This window comes from Tasmannia lanceolata, unplaced genomic scaffold (assembly GCF_043159265.1).
Source record: "Tasmannia lanceolata isolate RefF3 unplaced genomic scaffold, GAP_Taslan_0.1 ptg000018l, whole genome shotgun sequence".
Classification (NCBI taxonomy): domain Eukaryota; kingdom Viridiplantae; phylum Streptophyta; class Magnoliopsida; order Canellales; family Winteraceae; genus Tasmannia; species Tasmannia lanceolata.
Genome location: NW_027518695.1, coordinates 46068686 through 46090462, shown reverse-complemented (window position 1 = coordinate 46090462; position 21777 = coordinate 46068686). Strand labels below are relative to the sequence as shown.

The 21777-nt window shown below is 40.1% G+C and overlaps 1 protein-coding gene across 1 annotated transcript; it reads left to right on the top strand.

Annotated features, from left to right (window-relative positions):
• The first annotated feature begins 4775 nt into the window (after positions 1-4775).
• Positions 4776-19829, top strand: LOC143850359 (uncharacterized). The gene is made up of 3 exons (XM_077359618.1): positions 4776-4804; positions 4903-6967; positions 19773-19829. Exons 1-3 carry the CDS (start codon positions 4776-4778, stop codon positions 19827-19829), a joined length of 2151 nt encoding a protein of 716 aa, XP_077215733.1.
• Positions 19830-21777: the final 1948 nt, after the last annotated feature.

Here is a 21777-nt window from a genome sequence, read left to right as displayed (position 1 = left end):
ATTCAAAAACTCAAAAATTCAAAAAAGAAGCTAAGACGAGAACAAAAAGATGTTGTGTGCTTACTTGAATGAAAGTAAAAAGTGAAAACAAATCAGTCATGTTCATAAAATGTAATCACACAAACCTTCAAAAGATTAATTAAAGGACTTGAGGGCATTAGATGTGAATTCCCAAATTGCACACACTTACATCACTTGCATCTACACTCTTGCATATCGCATTCACACACGTCTTATTTAGGAACCCGGAGTGCTATCTAGCATGGTGGACTGGGACGTCATGATCCAATGCCTCTTGCGTTAGAGAAACTTTCTACCATTAGCCTAGTACCTTTATGGTGCGTAAACGGATCTGTTGATTCACATACTGCCACCCGGACACCAGTAGAGCATATCGAACACGGATTCACGCTAAGGGAACTCTTAGCCTTACCCCTAGATTACCCCACACATTCATGTAGCACGGACACGCGTACATCACGTGTGCGAGCCTAGATTAGGATGCCTGATCCATTTATGTCAAGATTAGGCCGTAGTCCATTTTCCAATGGCTGCGATCGGTTCTAGGTATATGAACCAGTCATGAGTCGAGATCCTCTCTCCACTTCGCTAGATTAGGGTTAGGAATTGCGCCCTCCAAGTAAAACACAAACAAAAATAAAATGCCTTTGAGGTTGGGATAATAATCTCATTGCTCTTAGATGTAGGGAATTATATCTCATTTAGTTTGATGAACATAGGTTCTTTTAACCATGGTCTACCAGTCCCTCATCTGATCACATGGTTAATCATCATCTCATTATCCGTGATCTTCCTTTATATACCTCATCATCCATCCACTATGGGTCACATCTCCTATAGCTTAGGATTCCTTTTCATGATTCATCTCACAGCCCTAACTTAGGACTTCATCTTCCCTTTAGACTAGGGGCATCTTCTTTGAGCTCATCTTCAAAATTTCATGCTCTTAAGACTTGGGGCATCTCACCAAAGTTTATCTTTAAACCCTTATAACTCCAATCCTTTCAGACTAGGGGCATCTCTTCAAAGTCCATTCATCCCAAGGATCGCATTCTCTTCGGGTTAGACCCCTACTCTCCTTATTCACCAGGTTGGCTATACTCTTTATCTGAGACCCCGTTGGTTGCACAATAATGGTCATACTTTGCACAGTAGGGGCATCTATTGTACTGGCCATACCCTGTCTTCCATCCTGAGCTCTGTCCTGTTATCACTATCCATCACTGCTGACATCCGTGGTCTATGACAAGCACCTTATGTTTCACTCACGCATTCTCTTTAAGGCTGAACAGGTCATAGTTATGAAGCTTTTAAATCTTGGTTTACTTGAATGACAAAATGCATCGTAGGAATCAAACTGAATATGGTGTTTATTGCTTCCTTGGTAGGATTTTCTCACACTGATGTGAAACTTCAACTCTGCTCAAATGGCAAAACCACTTCAGAAACCCACAATTGAAGAATTGGTGATGAATCTTTCTCAGCAGATGGTCTCGTTAACTCACGAAGTCAAGCAAGTGAAGAACCAGGTGCAAAACGCAAGTGTTGAACCCATCAATAGCATAACTGAAGACACTCACTACAACAAAACTGGGATTTCCCTACCGAATCTAATTTCGTCTGTAGAGAAAAGTTTACTATGTACCTACGGGTTTTTAAATCCGTAGGTACATACAATATGTCCCTACGGGTGTTAATTTTGCCGTAGTGATATAGGTTACACCTACGGGTTTTATAATATTAAGTAGGCAAAGACTGACATTTTTGCATATGGTTTCCTCGTAGCTACGGAAATTACTATATTGCCGTAGGGAAATATTAAGTTTTGCCTACCCTTACAAGAACAATTCCCTAAGGAAATCCTGTTTAGTTTTGCATACGGAAATTTCACTTATGGGGTGTGTTTTTGCGCGCAAAGCTGAAAGGCGGAACTCAAATTTTCGTGTCCTTTATTCCGTTTATACCCATGCCCACTTTTCGTAATGACCAAAAAGACCCCCTTTCTTAATTTCCTTCGAATGTTTGCCCTAATTCCTCTAAACTTACATTTTTATTTCTACTCTCCATTGCTCGCCTCCACCGCTAGCCTCCATCCTCGTTCTCCATCCAGAGCAGAAACCTTAGTCCCATTTGACCTTCATTTTGAAACCTTACTTTGGCATTTCCCTCCTCTAAATACTCCCAAGCGAGGCACCACTACGGCAAAAAATCATCCCAAGAAAGCCCTCTGTTCTCGCCTCGTTCGATTTCAAAGCCCCTCCCTCCCAAAAAAAAAGAAATTCGATCTTCCTCTAAGCAGTGGTGACGAGAAGAGGGACAAAAAAAACTTTCTTAAAGGTATCCTTTCACTCTATATTCTCATACCTTACCGTTTCTTTCTTGTTTCTTTTATTTGCCCAACTTAGAAATCAATTAGGGTATACGGTGCATGTTACATTTTTATTGTTCTTCTTTTCTAGGATTTGTATAATCTGAGATTAGGGTTTCTTATTTTTGAGTAAAATGGACATTTATCTTTCTCTTCACTGCCTGGGTTTCTTGGTTTTTGAAGGTATTTCAGCGTCCAACCCTAATTTTCGAGGTTCCTTTCATTCTGAGTGTGTTCCCCGATAGTTGTTTAGAACTAGAAGGGGAGAAAATTAGAGATGTCTCAGTGTTTTAGAATTTAGTTTCTTTATATTTCTGACATAAGAACAGACATAAGGACGAGGTTTTAATTCTTTTATATGTTGATTCTGTTTCCACCCCTGAATTTCAGACCTATAAGGAAAACATCACTTTTGTCTTTGTTAGCTTCCAATCTTGTAATTTGCTCAAAATTTGAGAGACATTCAATTTTACATCTAACAGCCCTTTAATTCCCATCTAAGAAAATCATCAGATTATATATGTTTGGCTATAGTTGAACTTTTTGCAATGTATTTTGACCATCCAAGCTCACTTCGGCCATCATTTTCTCTTTGGGTTTCACCTGTATCACTGTTTAATGGTGCGTCAGAATCTGTTTTAATGTGCCATAATCTGATTTTTCCCATCCGTACTTCTTCAGACTAGTGCTAACTGGTTTGAATTTGTAACTAAAGTTTCAGGCTATTGCAACATTCCTCGAGCTTGACTTGTCAACCGTACTTATGCCATCAATTCTACGTCGAATGACTATGAGAATATTCCTCGTAACTTTTTTATTTTTATTTTTCGTTCAAAGATTTTTCCCTCATCCCATAATAGCAGCCCACATACTCTTGATATTGTAGCCCTGTTCTCCACTCAGATTTCATTTTGGTGTTAAGATTTTGAGATGCGCAAGGATTAGGCAATCATTTTTTTTAATATATATAGGTACTGACACAATTGAACTGAATCAGCCCTTGGATTCATGGAATTACAAAGAACTGAGGGATATTTTTATGGTTAGAATAATAGGAGATATAAAGAGGAAGCATCAGTCATCTCTTTGTGTTTGTATTGTTACTTTCTTTGCTTGCTTATACATGGATTTGAGGCTATTTAATCTATACATGTGACTTGTCGGATGGAAATCACATTTAAAGAAGCGAAAAAGCCATGCAATATTTTGTTACCAGGTGGTTATGTAGATCAGCGTATTCAATTTTTTAGAAGAAAGCATCAACCTGACCTCGTTAGAATGGTTGTATGACTTCAATGTAGTGACTATTCTTATCTTGCTACCTATTGAAAGGCTTCTCTAACTCATTTGATTTTGGGCCTTATTACTACGATTACTCCATTTTAATTATCCCTGGTCTTGATTTTATTCAAACTTTATATACAAATGACAATACTTCTTATTTCCATATAGCTGTACTTACTCTCATGATTTTTTTTGGGGAATAATGTTCAACATGAGATTACAAGAGTAAAAAAAATAAAATAGGCCTTGCTTTGATCCTGACCTTTACATTGGAAGAGTCATATAGAAATTTCTTTCTTTGGGATATGATCATCAATTATTGTTACAATCTTGAAGTCAAGTATCTATCACTATATCTTAGCACATATGAAATATCACTTTCTCAAATACTGTTATGTCATCTTTTATGCACCCCAGTTGCACTCTTAGCTGAAGCTTCAATAATAAATTCTGTAGGTCTATCTAATATTATCGTCATTTCATTTGAGAGATGATGTTTGTAATCTGGTAAGCGTGATAAAACTTCTATAATTTATAGCCAAGTATTATAAGTTATATTTTTCCTGCAAACGTGAGCTGCGAAGCAACTTTCTGCGAAATAACCTAGCAAATCCCACATAATAATTAAAGTTTAAAAAATCCATAAATTAACTCGACTCAACTATGGTCTTGGTTTTGGTCCTGCTTGACTGTAGAGTGTGGCCAAAGTAAAATAATTTTTACTTGACCAACTAAAAATTGATATCTGCCCCCTCTTCTTTTTATAATGACACTCGTTTTCTTATTTTGCACATCTCTAATTAAATAGGCTGTAACATTCCCATTAGGGGACTAGCTTAGTCCATATAGCGTTTCATTTTTCATAGGGAAAGCATAGTATATATTCCTACCGAATAATTTTTCAGACGGAAATTTCTATTTTCTCGCAGGGAAACACTAACATTTCCCTACTGTTAAGTTAACATTGCCGTAAGTATATCATTCCATTTTTCCCCTACGATTTAGCGTTAAAAATTAAAAATTCTATTTATGATCGTAGTTTTTTATTTCTCTCTTTTTATACTTCTTCAACAGATTTATTGACCATTAGAAGATATATGAAATGGACAAGAGTTGGATGAACAAGAAAAGGTATAACGCGAATCATACGCTTGGTTAAATTTTCAAGTCCTGTTTATAGAATTTGTAAATTTTTTTATAGATAACGCCAGTTTTATTGGATTATGTAGGAATACAGTTGAATATGTGAATGTAATAAAGGAATTTTTAATATACGCTTTCAATAACTGTGTTGATGGGAAGATCTTGTGCCCATGTACCAGATGTGTTTGCTCCTACCGGGTGAATGCTAAAACGGCAAAGGAGCATTTATTTTGGAGGGGAAGGATGAAGAACTATACAACTTGGGTTTTCCATGGAGAAAAATCATCACATTATACCTCTACTAGCCGGAATAGTGTGGTTGAAGAAGAGGATGCGAATGACGACATGCATGAGATGTTGGATGACATGCAAGAAGCTATGGAAGGTAGAAATTCAACAAATGAAGATAGAGGGGAGGGGGGTGTTGATGAAGCAGGTCTTTCATTTTACAATTTGTTAAGGGACGCCGAACAAGAGTTGTACCCTGGTTCTAAGATGTTTACGAAGTTGTCTTTTATAGTTGAGTTGTTTCACATTAAGTGCCTATGTGGATGGAGTGATAAATCATTCAACATGTTACTAGATTTGTTAAAGCGTGCTTTTCCTGAGGGTGTATTATTGCCGAAGAACATGTATGAAACGAAGAAAATCATTTGGGAATTGGGACTCCATTACGACATGATTGATGCATGCCCGAACGATTGTACGTTATATTGGAGAGAGACCGCCAATCTTACCTCGTGTTACAAATGTGGTATCTCGAGATGGAAAACGGTTGAGAACAACTCAGATAATGACGGAATAGATTCGTGCAAGAAAGGAAAGAAAATTCCTGCAAAGGTTCTTCGCCATTTCCCTTTGAAACAAAGGCTTCAGATGCTATTCATGTCATCAAAAACAGCGGCCTACATGATATGGCATGATGAGGGCAGGAAGGAAGACGGTGTATTAAGACACCCTGCTGATTCCCCAGAATGGCAAGATTTTGACGTACAACATGAAGGGTTTAGTTTGGAGACTCGCAATGTTCGTCTTGGGTTAGCAAGCGACGGGTTCAATCCATTCAGGACCATGAGCATTACACACAGCACATGGCCCGTCATTCTTATTCCTTATAATTTGCCACCATGGATGTGTATGAAGCAACCTTATATGATGATGTCTTTACTTATCCCTGGCCCACATTCACCTGGTAATGCAATTGATGTGTACTTGCAACCTTTGATTGAAGAGCTTAAGGAACTTTGGGTGCATGGGGTGGATACTTATGACCACTCACGAAAGGAATCTTTTAGAATGCGTGCAGCACTTCTATGGACTATTAGTGATTTTCCCGCTTATGCTATGTTGTCAGGATGGAGCACTAAAGGGGAAAAGGCTTGTCCTTGTTGCAATGTTGACACATGTTCTCAGTGGTTGACCCATGGAACGAAGTTTTGTTACATGGGCCACCGGCGATTTCTACCAGAAGATCATAAATTTCGGGCAAATAGAAACCAGTTCAACGGTGAACAAGAATGGAGATCTCCACCTAGAAGGCTGTATGGTTCTGATGTGTTGAAGCAACTACAGGGCTTAAAATTCACATTAGGGAAGGGTCAAAAGAAGAAGAGACAAGAGAAATCGCCGAGGAAGAAAAAATTTCCGAAGAAGAAAAGTTCAACAGGGAATAAAAATTCACCGAAGAAGAAAAAATTACCGAAGATTACACTTTTACTGGGGCCGAAAAAATGGGTGAAGAAGAAAAATCCACCGTGGAAGAAAAAAAGTATCTTCTTTGAGTTGCCATATTGGGAAACTCTTCTTTTGCCTCATAATCTTGATGTGATGCATATTGAGAGGAATGTGGGCGACAAAGTGCTCGGTACGTTGTTGAATATTACAGGGAAAACAAAGGACACTGAAGAAGCTCGTCTCGACCTAGAAGAAATGTCTCTAAGGTCAAGGGATAGCTTCACGATGAGTAGGAAACAAAAGAAATTTTTTTGCGAAGTTTTAAAGCGAGTTAAGGTCCCAGATGGGTATGCTGCTAATATTTCAAGATGTGTCAATCTTGAATCACTGAAGATTTCAGGACTAAAGAGCCACGATTTTCATGTTCTGATGCAACAATTACTCCCATTAGCTGTACGACCAACGTTGCCAAAGAAAGTCAGTTCAGTCCTCATTGATTTATGTAATTTCTTCAAGGAGTTGTGTTCTAAAGTTTCGACGGGAGAACAGTTCGAAAGTGTGGGACCCGATCCCGCGAGAGGGGTGGGGCGCGAGCCGCCGCGCTCTCTCTCTTGGTCTCTCGTACCCACGCGATTGGCGTGTGCATTTTAATGTTGATTTGAATTAATCTTTCCTGTGAACTTGGGATCACTAAGGCAATCCGAATTCCACACGAAAGAGACTGACAGAGTCGCCACCTAGATGTGGGATCTAGGACCCGTAATTAACCAGAAATCTAGACTCGCTACCTGGTTACGAGAATGGAAGGTATGGGGAGTTATCCGCCACATGCACCATTCCTGCCCGATAATCGGTCTTCGATTCCAAAAGCTAATTCTTTTAAATTTATTTTAAATGGCTCATTCAACTCTATGTTAATGTGCGAACTAAGTGACATGCATCCTATGATCTAATTTTAATGTGAATCCTAGATGTGTATCTTGATTTATTAATTTGTCTGGATTCATTCTAAGTGAAAGTTCTCCTAGAATTCTAATTTCATGGAAAATCCTAAGTGATTTGATTAAGCATTTACAAGAAAATTAATATACAAAACACCACAATTTGTTTGTGGTGCCGACTCGCGGGTGGTATGCCATCAGACATCCAAGCTGCCTACGTACCCAAGCCTTACTGGGATCAGAGTCGACGTAGTTCGGTGCACCTAAGCTAAGCTACTTATGCCTAACTCAACTAGGACACCGACCTAGACAGAATTGACTGTTTCAACAGTTTTGAGAGAAGTTATTTAATTCAAGTTGAGGATTTTATTATCTTAGGATTTCATCTGAGATGCTATATGATTCTTATCTAAATGCAAATTGTTCCTTAGACTAATGCAGGTTTGCCTACATCCTAGTTTACTAGGCTTGTCTTAAGGAAAGATTGGGTGACTAGTGTGACTAGACCTATGGCACGGTTGTTATACATAACAAACGTTCGTGATGAGGCTGGACTCCTAACTCTAGGACTCCCTAAAACCTAGGACACGACCTGACACCAGGGTTCCTAAATTGGGCTCTAATGGTTCTTAGATCGGAAACCATGATCCAATGGTTCCGAAAGACACAAGATAAATCGATTTGAGTTCTTGAGGTTAACGAATTTCAGATTTTAAGGATTTTCAGTTTTTGGACACTTAAGGAATATCAATGGTTCTAGGGTTCACCAATTTCGGCCCAGAATGGCATCCAAAGGAGGGAATCGTGCGCTCTTTCCTTGTGCAATTTAGTACTTAGGTTATAGCATCTTATTGCCTGGCAAATCTCAGGATTTCCGTGGACAGTAACCTCGGAGCCAATAGCATGTTATAGCTTAAATATTCAAATTGTCAAAGATTGATTGCAATTGGGATACGATTATGGATACACTGGCCATTTTTCCAGGGAAATCTAAAGATCCTAAAATTTCTGTTTCAATGGATTAAGGAGTGAACATGTGACAGAATTTTAAAGTTCTTTGGAAATTTTCACAATGATTTTTAATTAATTTCGAATTTTCAATGGATTTTATCAATTTTAAGCATATGAGTGATTTTACAAGTGAAATTATTGCAAACAAATTCGAAATAAGTTGAACTTTTTACAGCAGCAAGATGGGAATGTATGTAGCTTACTGTATGAGTTTTGCAGATTTTTACATTAATTTCACATTTAATCTTGATTAAACAATTAAATGACCAGATTGCACAATTAACACAGAAACTAGTAGAAATATAAATCTAAATTCTATGAAATTTCTACAGAAATAAGATATGAATATAAATAGCATGCAGTGAGATTTTCATGAATTTTAGAAATTATTTACTACTGACTTCGGATTTTTCAATTTTCAGCCCAGATTATGAATTAACACTACACCACACATGAAACCAGATCCAAATCACTTGAAACTTTTACAGCAGAAAGAAATGTGAAATATAAGACTTCTGTAAAAAGTTTATGAATTTTAATGATGATCTGATGTTAGTACAAATTATCCTAAAATCTGATAGTTTTCAAAGAAAACATTAAATAATATACCAAATAAACTCCAAAAATCTTTACAAATTCATGGTAAAATGAATCAGTAACATATTATTTTCCCACGAAATTTCAGTATTTTTGGAATCTGTTTAGTATATCTTTTAGTTTTCTTCGTTAAAAATCATGTATACCAAATAATTCTGAAAAATTCCGAGAACAGTGTACCTACCTGTGATGAGTTCCTTGCCGAATCCAAAAGCCGAAAAAAACACGAGAATCCCGCCTATGTGCGATCGCTTCCGCTCTTCTTCCTCTTGATCTTTTTTTTTCTTCTTCTTTGTTCTCCTCACTTTGAATGGGGAGAGAGAGAGAGAGAAAGGGTTTTTGTTTTTAAGAGAGGGGTATAGCAACTTTGTTAGAACACATCATAGAAGAGAAATGAGTTGTCCCTTTTACTCTCCCTCATTGAACTATTTATAGCAAAGGAATGGGAGGGTGGTGGCCACCATTGTGGACTTATTCCATGGTAGGTGGCCACCATTGTGGACATATTCCATGGTAGGTGGCCACCATTGTGGACATTGAATTTTGACATGTGTGTGGCCCCATGCATGTTTTTTAAAGTCCTTTTGAGTAGGTAAAAGATAACCCAAGTGGGTCCCATATGTGACCAAATTCCCAATTGTGCATAAAATCATATGCCCCACTCCAAAGTATGATTTGAACCGTTCATTTGATGGGCGACAACGTGATTTAATTTGTGCTCCGCTAATCAATCCTATGGGCTGATCCAAGCCATCCAATAGATCAAAATGTGAATATGTTACCCCATTTTTAAATCACTCCCATTTGATGATCCGAACTGTCCATTTGATGGGCGACAATTGATGATCTTGACCGTTCAAATAGTGGGCTGCGATGTGATTTAATTTGTGCTCCACTAATCAATCCTATGGGCTGATCCAAACCATCCAATAGATCAAAATGTGAATATGTTACCCCATTTTTAAATCACTCCCATTTGATGATCCGAACCGTCCATTTGATGGGCGACAATTGATGATCTTGACCGTTCAAATGGTGGGTCGCAATGTAAATTGGTTGTGCCCCCTCAAATCATTCCTCTATGACGATCCAGACCATCCAATTGATGGGTCCCCTACCTAAGTAGGTTGTGTCCTCCTAAATCATTTCAATGGGCTGACCTGAGTAACTCAACCTGATGATCATTTCAAAATTGGTTGTTAAAACGACTTCTCTGAGATCTTGACCGTTCTCTTGATGATCATCTTTAGGTGTTGGATCGAAGAAGGTTTAACACTTATTTTCATTGAAACAATATGCGGGCCCCTTGATTGATCCAAATTTAAACAAATATCCGATACGGGCCCACCGACGGTCCAAGCTCCAATAAATGTCCAATGCGGGCCCACCGAATGGGTCTGAATTCTCCCCTAGCTTGGATTCTCCTGAATAACCATCCTCAACACTAGCGAAAAGAAAAATGCGGAACATTGCAGAATAGATCGGAAAGATTGAGAAAGCATAAGGGACGAACACGGGAATGGAAAACACTAGAATTCGACAACATCACACTAACTTCTTTGTTGATTAAAACGAATCAAAATGGGGTGTCTACAGATGCCCCTCTTTGGTAGAGATGATGTAGTTATCGAATACCAAAGCAAAGAATGACAAAACCATTTTGCGTAGCTTTAATCGACAAAGGACTCTCTAAACACAACGCAACCTAATATAATGCAAGACCTTAGATGAAATCCTAGAACTTGAACATATATCAAAAAGCACTTACTCTAAATACCTTGAGATGGTAGTTTAGAATAGCGGAGAATCGGATTTATTCTGAATGGAAAGATCTTGCAATCCAGAATAAAAGATGCGGCGCCGTTTTTGAACAGGCAATGAAGGAATGGGATACCATTTTCAAATGGATTTTAGGAGGGAAAGGAATACCGTTTTTGAACGGTTTCAGAGGAAACAAGTCGCCATTTTCAAACCGTCTCAGAGAGAATAATGGGACTTTCGAAAGTTTTTTTTTTATTATTATTATTTTTTTTTTAAATTTTGTTTTTTTTTTTTTTTTTTTTTTTTTGAAGAGAACGAAGCATCATTTTTGAATGGGCTCAGATAAAACAAGGCTCCATATTTGTATGGATTCAAAGGACATGAGATATTATTTCGAATGGATTCAACCAGAATGAAGCCTCGCATTTGTACGAGGTCAAAGGGCTAAGAGACGTATCTGTATGGATTTGATAAGAATGAGACCCCGTAGTTATACAGGCCCACAAGGAATGAGATATCAGAATGAGACACCATCCTTGTACGGTTTCCCAAAGAATGAGCAACCATATTTGTATGGATCCCAAAGAAGAATAAGAGACTATTTTTGAATAGACGAGGAAGGATGAGATATTTATACGACTTTCAAGAGAGTAAGAGATGTCATATTCGTATGGATGAGATATCATTGTTGTACGACGTTCAAATAGAATCAAAAGAACATTTTTGAATGGACTCAGAATGAAATATCGTATTCGTACGGCTTTCAAGGAAATGAGACATCATATTTGTATGATGCTCAAAGAGAATAAGAGACCACAGTTGTATGGATTCGAAGAGAATGGAACACCGTATTTTTACGGAGTTCCAAGGAAATGAGACATCACATTTGTATGATGCTCAAAGAGAATAAGAGAACATTTTTGAATGAACTCAGAATGAAATACCGCATTTGTACGGTTTCCAAGGAAAATGAGACATCATATTTGTATGATGCTCAAAGAGAATAAGAGACCATAGTTGTATGGACTTGAAGAGAATGGAACACCATATTTTTACAGAATTCCATGGAAATGAGACATCACATTTGTATGATACTCAAAGAGAATAAGAGAACATTTTTGAATGATCTCAGAATGAAATACCGTATTTGTACGGCTTCCAAGGAAATGAGACATCATATTTGTACGATGCTCAAAGAGAATAAGAGACCATAATTGTATGGACTCGAAGAGAATGGAATACCGTATTTTTGCGGAGTTCCAAGAAAATGAGACATCACATTTGTATGATGCTCAAAGAGAATAAGAGACCATAGTTGTATGGACTCGAAGAGAATGGAACACCGTATTTTTACGGAGTTCCATGGAAATGAGACATCACATTTGTATGATGCTCAAAGAGAATAAGAGAACATTTTCGAATGAACTCAAAAAGATAAGAAAGTTTGGGTTTTGATAAAGATTATCAGGGAAATGGAACTGAAATCCCCAATTAACAACTTTGGAAGCAAATGATTCAATACCACCATGCAGCAAAGGTCTTTCAAAGCTTGAATATGAGATGCCACTTCATTAGCATCCTGCCCCAATTTGAGGCACTCTAACTTTCTTCTAGTTATTGACCAGAGATCATTCTTCAGAGATTTTTCGCCATTCGTGACAGTCGCACCTTTTCCAAGTTTCTCGGAATCCGTTAATGAACCTGCCTTCAGAGTGATTGCATCCTACAACAATTCTTTAAAATAGCATTTGTAAATTTTTCTAAAAATAGAACCACAGACATTGGTAATAAAAAGACAAAATAAGAAAGATTACTCAAGTGATCTCGTGATGCTTCTGACTTATCAGTATTTTCTTTTGGGTTAGGTTAGCCTCTTTTAAAGAATGTTTCTCCACTGATAAACATCTTCACTTATTTTTTAAGACAGTGATACTTCATATATCCTTCTATCAACTTTCGGATTGTTTTGAAATTAATGCCCTTAGTTTCGGGAATCATTGTTATTTTTGCCTGACCTACTGAGAGTTCAGAGGTCGATGTAATTCTTCTGGCGTGAACCCCATCTTACCACGACCAAGTATTCCTTTTTAGATTTTCAACTTGGCGGACCGTTCAACCTTAACTTCTGCCTGAATCGCCTTTTCAGGTTTTCAACTCAGCAGGCTACCCCCTTAACTTTTGCCTAAGCTGCCTTTTCAGGTTTTCAACTTAGCAGAGGAATGATCCTAAATTTTGCCTAGATCGCCTTTTCAGGTTTTCAATCTAGCGGATCTTCAAGCTCCATTTTTTTTTTTTTTTTTTTTTAAACACCAAAAGGACTTTACAGGTGAGGTAGAGCTTTTCAAAGAATGGCTTAAGGTTTTGCAAGAGTTTCGACCGAACCTGTGAACAGGTTGCCTACGTATCCCAGTGTAGGAATCAGGTCATGCGTAGTTCAGGGGAATGCCCCTAGTACATTGGGTTTTGAAGGAAAATTTTATGTAGGCTCGAAAGGGTTTGCAAAAGGTTATATATTTTTTGATTTTGGGTTATGAATTTGGGTTTTATTCGGCCAAAAGACGGCCTTCTGGTGTTCAAGCATAGAACCTCTTGAGTTGATCAAGATTTGTTGGTTCCGACAATATTTCTCCATTTAAATTACAGAGCTTGACGGCTTTTCCGGGTAAGATTTGGTCCACGATGTATGGCCCTGACCAATTAGGCTTGAATTTACCTCTTGGGTCAAACACTGGTGCTCGGTTTTCTTTTAGAACAAGATTGCCTTCTTCGAGATCTCTGATTTTAACCTTTTTATTAAAAGCCCGGGCTATTCTGCGCTGATAACCCTGCACATGGTAAAGCGCTTTTAACCTCTTTTCATCTAGCATATTCAGCTCTTTATATCTGGCGTCTGCCCATTCATTTTCTGGCAACTTGACTTCAGTCAATACTCGGAGCGAAGGTACACGAATCTCTACAGGTAGCACTGCTTCCATACCATAAACAAGAGAGTAAGGGGTTGCCCCAGTTGAAGCTCTAATTGATGTTCTGTAAGCCCACAAGGCGTACGGCAACTTATTCGACCAATCCTTATGAGTTTCTGACATCTTGCTAATGATAGTCTTGACATTTTTGTTTGCAGCTTCCACTGCTCCATTTGTCTGCGGCCGATAAGGTGAGGATTTGTGATGCTTAATCTTGAACTCTTCGCAAAGAATGATAACTTCTTTCTTGAAATGAGATCCGTTATCTGAGATAAGTTCATGGGGAATCCCATATCTACATATGATGTTGGTTCGTATGAATTTAGCAACTGATGCGGATGTAAGCTTTGCATAAGAAGCGGCCTCAACCCACTTAGTGAAGTAGTCAATTGCAACGAGTATGTACTCATGACCACTGGATGACTTAGGGGAAATTTTGCCAATAATGTCAATTCCCCATACCGAAAACGGCCAAGGAGAAGTAAGAGAATGCAATTCGGTAGGTGGTACATGGATGAGATTCGCATGTATCTGACATTTATAGCATTTCTTCACAAATGTGTGACAATCTGCTTCCAATGTTGGCCAATAGTACCCCAGACGTAGGATCTTCTTTGACAACATCTTCCCATTCATATGAGGTCCACACACCCCTTCATGAACATCTGCGAGAATTTCTTCTGCCTGATCTTCAGTGACACATAAGAGTTGAATTCCATCGAAAGACCGTCGATATAACTCTCCTCCACAAATGACAAAGTTAACTGCCAATCTCTGCAAAGTCCTTATCTCCTTATTCGACGCCTCATTGGGATGCCCCTGGCCCGAGATGTAGTTCTTTATGTCCGTATACCATGGTTTACCATCGGGACATCTTGCAGCTATCTCTATAGCATCAACATATGCAGGAGCCCATTGCTCTTGAACCGTGATGGGCCTCATCTTCATATTGTGAGGTATGTCAATCATAGAAGCTAACGTCGCTAAGGCATCGGCGAATCTATTCTTCAACCTTGGCAAATAACTGAAAGTGATGTGCTGGAATTGCTTAGCGAGAACATCCAAGTATTCATGATATGGCAGCAACTTTTCTTCTTTGGTTCTCCATTCTCCTTGGGTTTGGCAAATGATTAACATTGAATCTCCATATACGTCAAGATTCTCTATGCCTAAGGCCAATGCAGCCTCAAGCCCAACAATGCATGCTTCATACTCTGCCATATTGTTGGTGCAATTGAATTGTAACTTAACGGCAAGGGGAACATGCTCATTTCGAGGTGACACAAGCAATGCCCCTACTCCCTGTCCTGTTTGGTTTGCTGCTCCATCAAAATAGAGGGTCCAACCAGTTTCTGGATATTCATCTTCTACCATCATGATCTCTTCATCTGGGAACATCGTCTTGAAAGGCTGATTTTCTTCTTGGGGTGCTTCTGCCAATTGTTCAGCAATGGCTCGGCCCTTTACTGATTTTTGGGTTACATGGGTGATGTCAAATTCAGACAACAATAACAACCATCTGGCAGTCCTACCTGTCAGGGCTGGTTTTTCAAAGAGATATTTCAGAGGATCCATCCTTGATAGGAGCAAGACCTTATGTGATAAAAGGTAATGCCTGAGTCGCTGAGTAGCCCAAACCAAAGCTAAGCAGGTTTTTTCTAGGACAGTATACTTCTGTTCGTACTCCAACATCTTCTTACTAAGATAGTATACAGCCTTTTCATGCTTGGTTTCCGGATCTTGCTGTGCTAACATACAGCCCATTGTGGTTTCTGTTACTGACAAGTAAAGCAGCAATGGATGCCCCGGTATTACTGGTGCTACTATCGGTGGTTCAGACAAACTTTGCTTTATTTTCTCGAAGGCCTGTTGACATTCCTCCGTCCACTCTTTGGAAGAGTTTTTCTTTAATAGCTTGAAGATAGGTTCACAAGTTGAAGTCAGATGAGCAATGAATCGTCTTAGGAACTGTATCCTTCCTAGGAACCCCCGTATTTCCTTCTCGGTTCTAGGCGGCGGCATCTCCTGGATAGCCTTAATTTTCTGAGGATCCACCTCTATGCCCCTTTGACTCACCATGAATCCAAGCAACTTACCAGAGGTAACCCCGAATACACACTTGCTAGGATTCAAGCGAAGCTGGTATTTGAGTATTCTTTCAAAGAACTTCTTGAGGTTCGGGATGTGATCTCTCCTTTCCTTGGCTTTTACAATCATATCATCGACATAAACTTCGACTTCTCGATGTATCATGTCATGGAGTAAAGCTGTAGCTGCTCTTTGATATGTTGCACCAGCATTCTTAAGACCAAATGGCATTACCCGATAGCAATATGTCCCCCATTGTGTAATGAACGAGGTTTTAGCCATGTCTTCGGGTGCCATCTTAATTTGATTGTAGCCCGAGAAACCATCCATGAAGGATAGTAATTCATGCCCGGCCGTATTGTCTACCAAGATATCGATATGTGGTAGAGGGAAATCGTCTTTCGGACTTGCCTTGTTCAGATCTCTGAAATCTACACACATTCTCACCTTTCCATCTTTCTTCGGTACAGGTACTATATTTGCAAGCCATTCTGGATATTCCACCACTTGTAGGAACCCAGCATTCAACTGCTTAGTAACCTCTTCTTCTACTTTCAAGACCCATTCGGGCTTCATTCTCCTTAGCTTCTGCTTTTTAGGTTTAATTCCTGGCAACAAAGGTAGCTTGTGCTGAACAATGTCTTCGCTCAACCCGGGCATATCTTTGTAGGACCAGGCAAAAACTTCCTTATATTCCTTAAGTAGGTTTATTAATTCATCGCGCTCTTCAGAGGATAGAGTATTTCCAATTCGTATTTCCTGTATTAAATCTTCTGTTCCGATGTTTATAATTTTGATTTCATCTTTAAGAGGCTGGGCTCGGCGTTCCTCCTCTTGTTTGAGCATATGCTGCAATTCAAGGGGAGTTTCGTCGATCCCTTCTTCCTCGTCTGAGGAGGGAGTGTTATCATTATTAAAGTCAGAAGCAAACACAGAGACATACTGAGAATCGGATTTCATTGAATTGAAAGAAGTTACATCATTATTCTTGGACTCATCCTGAACAGGCTCAGGATTCATATAGTAAATAAACTCAGAAAACGACTCGCCTGGACTAGGCACTGACACTGATTCAGTTGGCTTGACTAGACTTGACTTAGCCATAAAATAAGATGGAAAAATATCAGAACTCCAGTTGGAAAGATTTTCTGTTGCAGGTGCAATCTGACTCTGAGGTTCAGTAAAGGTAGCATCGTCCTGAATAACCGCCACTAGCACATCTTCACAGTCAGTCTCTTCTTGCTTTTTAGAATGATCTAAAACGGGCAACTCCTGACAAACAACATCAGGCACATCTTCTTCGAACAAAGACCCCAACATATCTGGCTCAAGGCAGACTATCCAATCCTCAACAGTTTTTTCAACACAATATACCGGCGGTTCTGTTTCTGGGAGAGCAAGGCCACTGAATATTTCAAAACCCGGTATCATGATCCCTGTTACTGAGTCATACCATGGTTCAGAAAACCCATAGTATGGAGAAGTCTCACCTTCTTTGATAAAGTGACCATTCATTGATAAGGAATATGGAGTCATCGGGAGTACCCTTCCAGTGCGGCGGATTTCTTCCTTCAATTTCAACAATTCTTTCATGGATTCCTCCTCCTCCTCAGTAGGTATATACCCAAGACCGAAAACTCCAGAGTTTGCTTTGATTGGGCGCCAGTGAGACGCTTTGCTTGGATCACGGCCTAAATTCATACCCGGAAAGTAGTTCATTTTTCTCATCATCTTGGCAACCACAGGACTGATGGCAAAAGGCAAATACAACTCCTCCCGAGAGGCATCTTCATAGGAAATAGCAGTAACATCGAATGCGAAACCATTCAAGTTGTAATCATCTGCTTTTGTAACTGGAAGGATCCGAGCTTCTCCTGTTATCTGCCCTATTTCTGGCTCTTCGTCACCTCTGACAGTGATCAATTTTCCATCTTTGATGAACTTCAATTTTTGGTGAAGGGTTGAAGCCACAGCACATTCCTTATGCAACCAGGGACGTCCCAGAAGCATATTGAACGAGGCCTTGATATCGATAACCTGAAATTCCACCTCAAATTCTTGACCGCCTACAACGATCCTGGTGGTAAGGATTCCGACCACATTTCTGCGGGTGTTGTCATATGCGAGGATACCAAGGGTTGATTCGGCAAAATCAGTGGGACCGAAACCCAAGGTAATGGCAGTTCTTAATGGACACACATTCAACGCAGATCCATTATCGATCAACACAGATGGCACCTTCTTGCCTCCACAGATAATAGTGACATGAAGAGCTCTAGTATGATTCCGACCTTGAGGAGGCAGCTCCTGATCTGAGAAACTAATGGCCCTGGTGGCCTGGGTCAGAGCGACAACCTCAGCTAGTTGCTCTGGAGATATTTGTGAGGACACCTGTGTGGTATTCAATTCTTTCAACACAGCCTCTCTGTGTTTCTTCGATGCTATCAACAACCCCCAAACAGATATAACAGCCTGTGTTTTCTTCAATTGCTGCACAACTTCATCGTCCGGGTCTTTCACATATTGCGGCTCCTCTCCTCGAGCTAATGCCCCTGGATTCTCGACTCTCAATTCAACAGGTTTGAAAATTCTTCCGCCCCTTGTCACATGTCTGACTTCACTTAATTCAGGCTCATCATAAGTGATAATTTGAGGGACTTGTGGCTCATAGGTGATTACCAAGGGAGGTACAGACTCCCTCAGGTATGATTCATCACAGAAGACGATTTGGGGTTCAGGAATGGGTTCTAAAGCACATATGAGGGTGAGAGGGTCAAACTCAGGATCTCCTATGGTTATGGCATTAACGGCAGCGGGAGGATTAGCATGACCGGGTAGCGGGTTTTGGGTGACATTGGGTCTTGGCTGGAATGCAATGACTTTCTCATCAATAAGTTTCTGGATTCTATATTTCAAGGCAATGCAGTTGTCAGTAAGATGACCAGGACCTCTGTGGTACTCACAGTGTAGGTCAGCTCGCCAATTTGCAGGTAGAGGATTGGGTGGAGGCCGGATGGCAGGTAGGGTTATGCGACCTGAAGCCAGACACTGCTTAAGCACCTCTGAAGATGGAATGGGGAGAGGGGTAAATTCTACCCGGGTTTGTTGCCGAGGTGCGGTTGCGGTTTGAGCATAGTCCATTACTAGAGGTTCTTGGGACCTAGAGGATTGAGCACTGGAACGGGAAATGCTATTGACTTGGGCTGGAGGGGACTTTTTGAAATCTCTGGGGTTTGGGTTGCTACGGTTGAATACACCTTGAGCCATAGCCTCTTCTATCTGGGTACCTGCCACTATGAAGTGTTTGAAGTCTGGATAGTATTGCAAAGACATGTGATATTGGAGCTGGGGGGAAATATTTTTCATGATTATCTGGACTTGCTCTTCCTCAGACGGACGCTCCATCATCTGAGCTGCTAATCTCCTCCATCTTTTCACAAAAATCAGAAAGGATTCCCTCGAGTCTTGCTTTGTTCTCTCTAAATCCTTTCTGGTGATTTCTGTCCCATCATCATATTTGAACTGCCTGATGAATTGCTCGCCGATATCCTTCCATGTCCTGTAACGAGTTTTGTCCAAGACCATGAACCATCTTCTAGCAACCTTGGTTAGGGAAACTGGGAACAATTGAGCCATTTGCTCAGGAGATAAGCCTTGAGGCTGACACATGATGGTGAACATTTGCAAATGTGTGATTGGACAACCCACACCATCATATTTGTCGAAATCTGGCATTTGAAAATTAGCAGGAAGGCGGATTTCGGGAAATAGAGTAAGATCACTGGGATTGAAACCACCCTGGTCTTGAAACTGAATGTCTTGAACTTTCTTGGTAAGAGTCTCTAATTTCTCCATAACAGACTTATCAACCATGAACTGAGAAGGCTTACTGTGGTCCTGACTGTACTGCTCTTTTTCCAGATCTTCTTCAATTTTATCAGTAATGGGGATAAACGCCGGCTGGGCAGGTGCGACTGAAGTAGCTGTATGGTGCATGGGCCTTTTATCTTTGGACAACGATTGTCCGAACTTCTCAGAAAGCTGAGCCTTGATAACTTGGTTCTCTTCCTTGAGCTCTTGAAGCTGCCGGAGAATCAAGGTAAGAGTATCGGTGATAGCAGCGAGTGGAGGACTGTCCTGGTTTTCTGCCATTGGTGAGGATGAGGACGGGAAAGAAGGAGATACTGGGGTTCTCAGAGAAGGTGGCGGGGATACAGATTTCCTCTGCAACCGAGAAGAGACCCGAACCCAAGGAGTATTAGGGTTAGCTATGGTGTCTACGGCCCTGTAATATTTGAAAGACATATTTAAAATCAGAAAGAAGTAGACACTGATGTATGCATAGACGAAGATACTGAAAGAAAAAGGTGAACTTTTATTGATAGATCATTAAAGCTTGAGTACATGGTTCGATCTTTCAAAGATAGAATGATAAGAGAAAACATGACATTAAGCACTCTTTCTAGACTTCTTCTTTGGACGACTATCTTCCTCAACTGACTCCTTTAAAGATTTGATGACTCGAACATCCCAAGCAGATGAAACGGCTTTGACAATCTTGGGCTTGAAATCCTCAGGCGGATAGAAATGACGAAGGGGAGGCACAATGGATTGCTCTCTTCCATACTGACGCTGAATCCTGGCAGGAATATAAAAGGAAGTCTTTTTGAGGCCAAGAAGGCGAACGTAGTTAGCTTCTCCAGTATTGAAGACAGCTTCTTGGATTCCAGGGATTTGCCAATAAATCTGATCTTCATGGCGAGAACTCAACCACTCAGCCCAATCGCCTTTATGATTGAAAGAAACATCATGACGCCATTCACTGAAGGTGTATAACGTATGATCAAAATGCACAGGAGCTGCAATTTTTAGCTTGTGGCATAACCACACGTGAAGTAATGCAGGACATCCTGAGAAGGACCCAACAAAAGATCGAACATAAGAGCCTGGACCTGAGCTGGCACGAAGACGAGCCATCTCATCCAATCCATTAAAGGTTTCTGCAAGCATAGTAGGAATTGGATTGGCGCCACGATCCATCTGATCAACGAGGTCCAAGAGAACAGCTGACGCAAAGCGAGAAGGCTGGACAGTGAGGAACCTAGCAAAGGAGCAGAATCTCAGAGCACGACATCGGGCTTTTTGAATATCAACAGCACCAATATGCCCAACAGGAGGGTAAATATCAATCAGTTGTTGCATGGACACTTCCTGGTCTTTGATGAAAGAGTTCATGGATTCATCTGGATTATTCATCAAGCGAAGGAACAAAGGACGATAATCCGACACACAAGATGGCTTCACTAGAGGGCCATCTACAGGATATTCCAATAAGGCACACCATTCTTCAAAGGTGGGACACATTTCTTGGTTGCCAAAACGGAAGACATGATGATCGGGATCCCAACACTCTGATGCAGCATAGAGTAATCCCCAATCGAGCTTGATGGTAGCCACGTAACCGAAGAGATTTTTCTCTTGCTCCCTTATGGCATAGATATGGGATTCTCTTAATGTACCACGGATCCAATCAAGAATTGTACGAGTAGACATGATGCCTGTAAGCCAGGAGAAAGGATACAGGAATAATCAGGATTACATGAACATGAGATTGGGATGAGTTCCTGCCAGTATAAAGGAAGTATGGATACACGATCGAATCAGATAATAGAAGATTAAAAATCGTACGATCGAGATGAGAGGAGATAGCATAAGATTGTTTTCAACGGATGGATCATGAATGACTAATCCTATGAGATCTTTGGAAATGAATGGGATTTAAATCCTAACCCCAAAGGGAAAGTTTTTTAATCTTCGCACATTTTATCAGTGTTACCTGAAGGCATCAACCCTAATCCTAATCTAGCGGAGTGGAGATAGGATCTCAACTCATGACTTTGTTTGTGTACCTAGGACCGATCGTAGC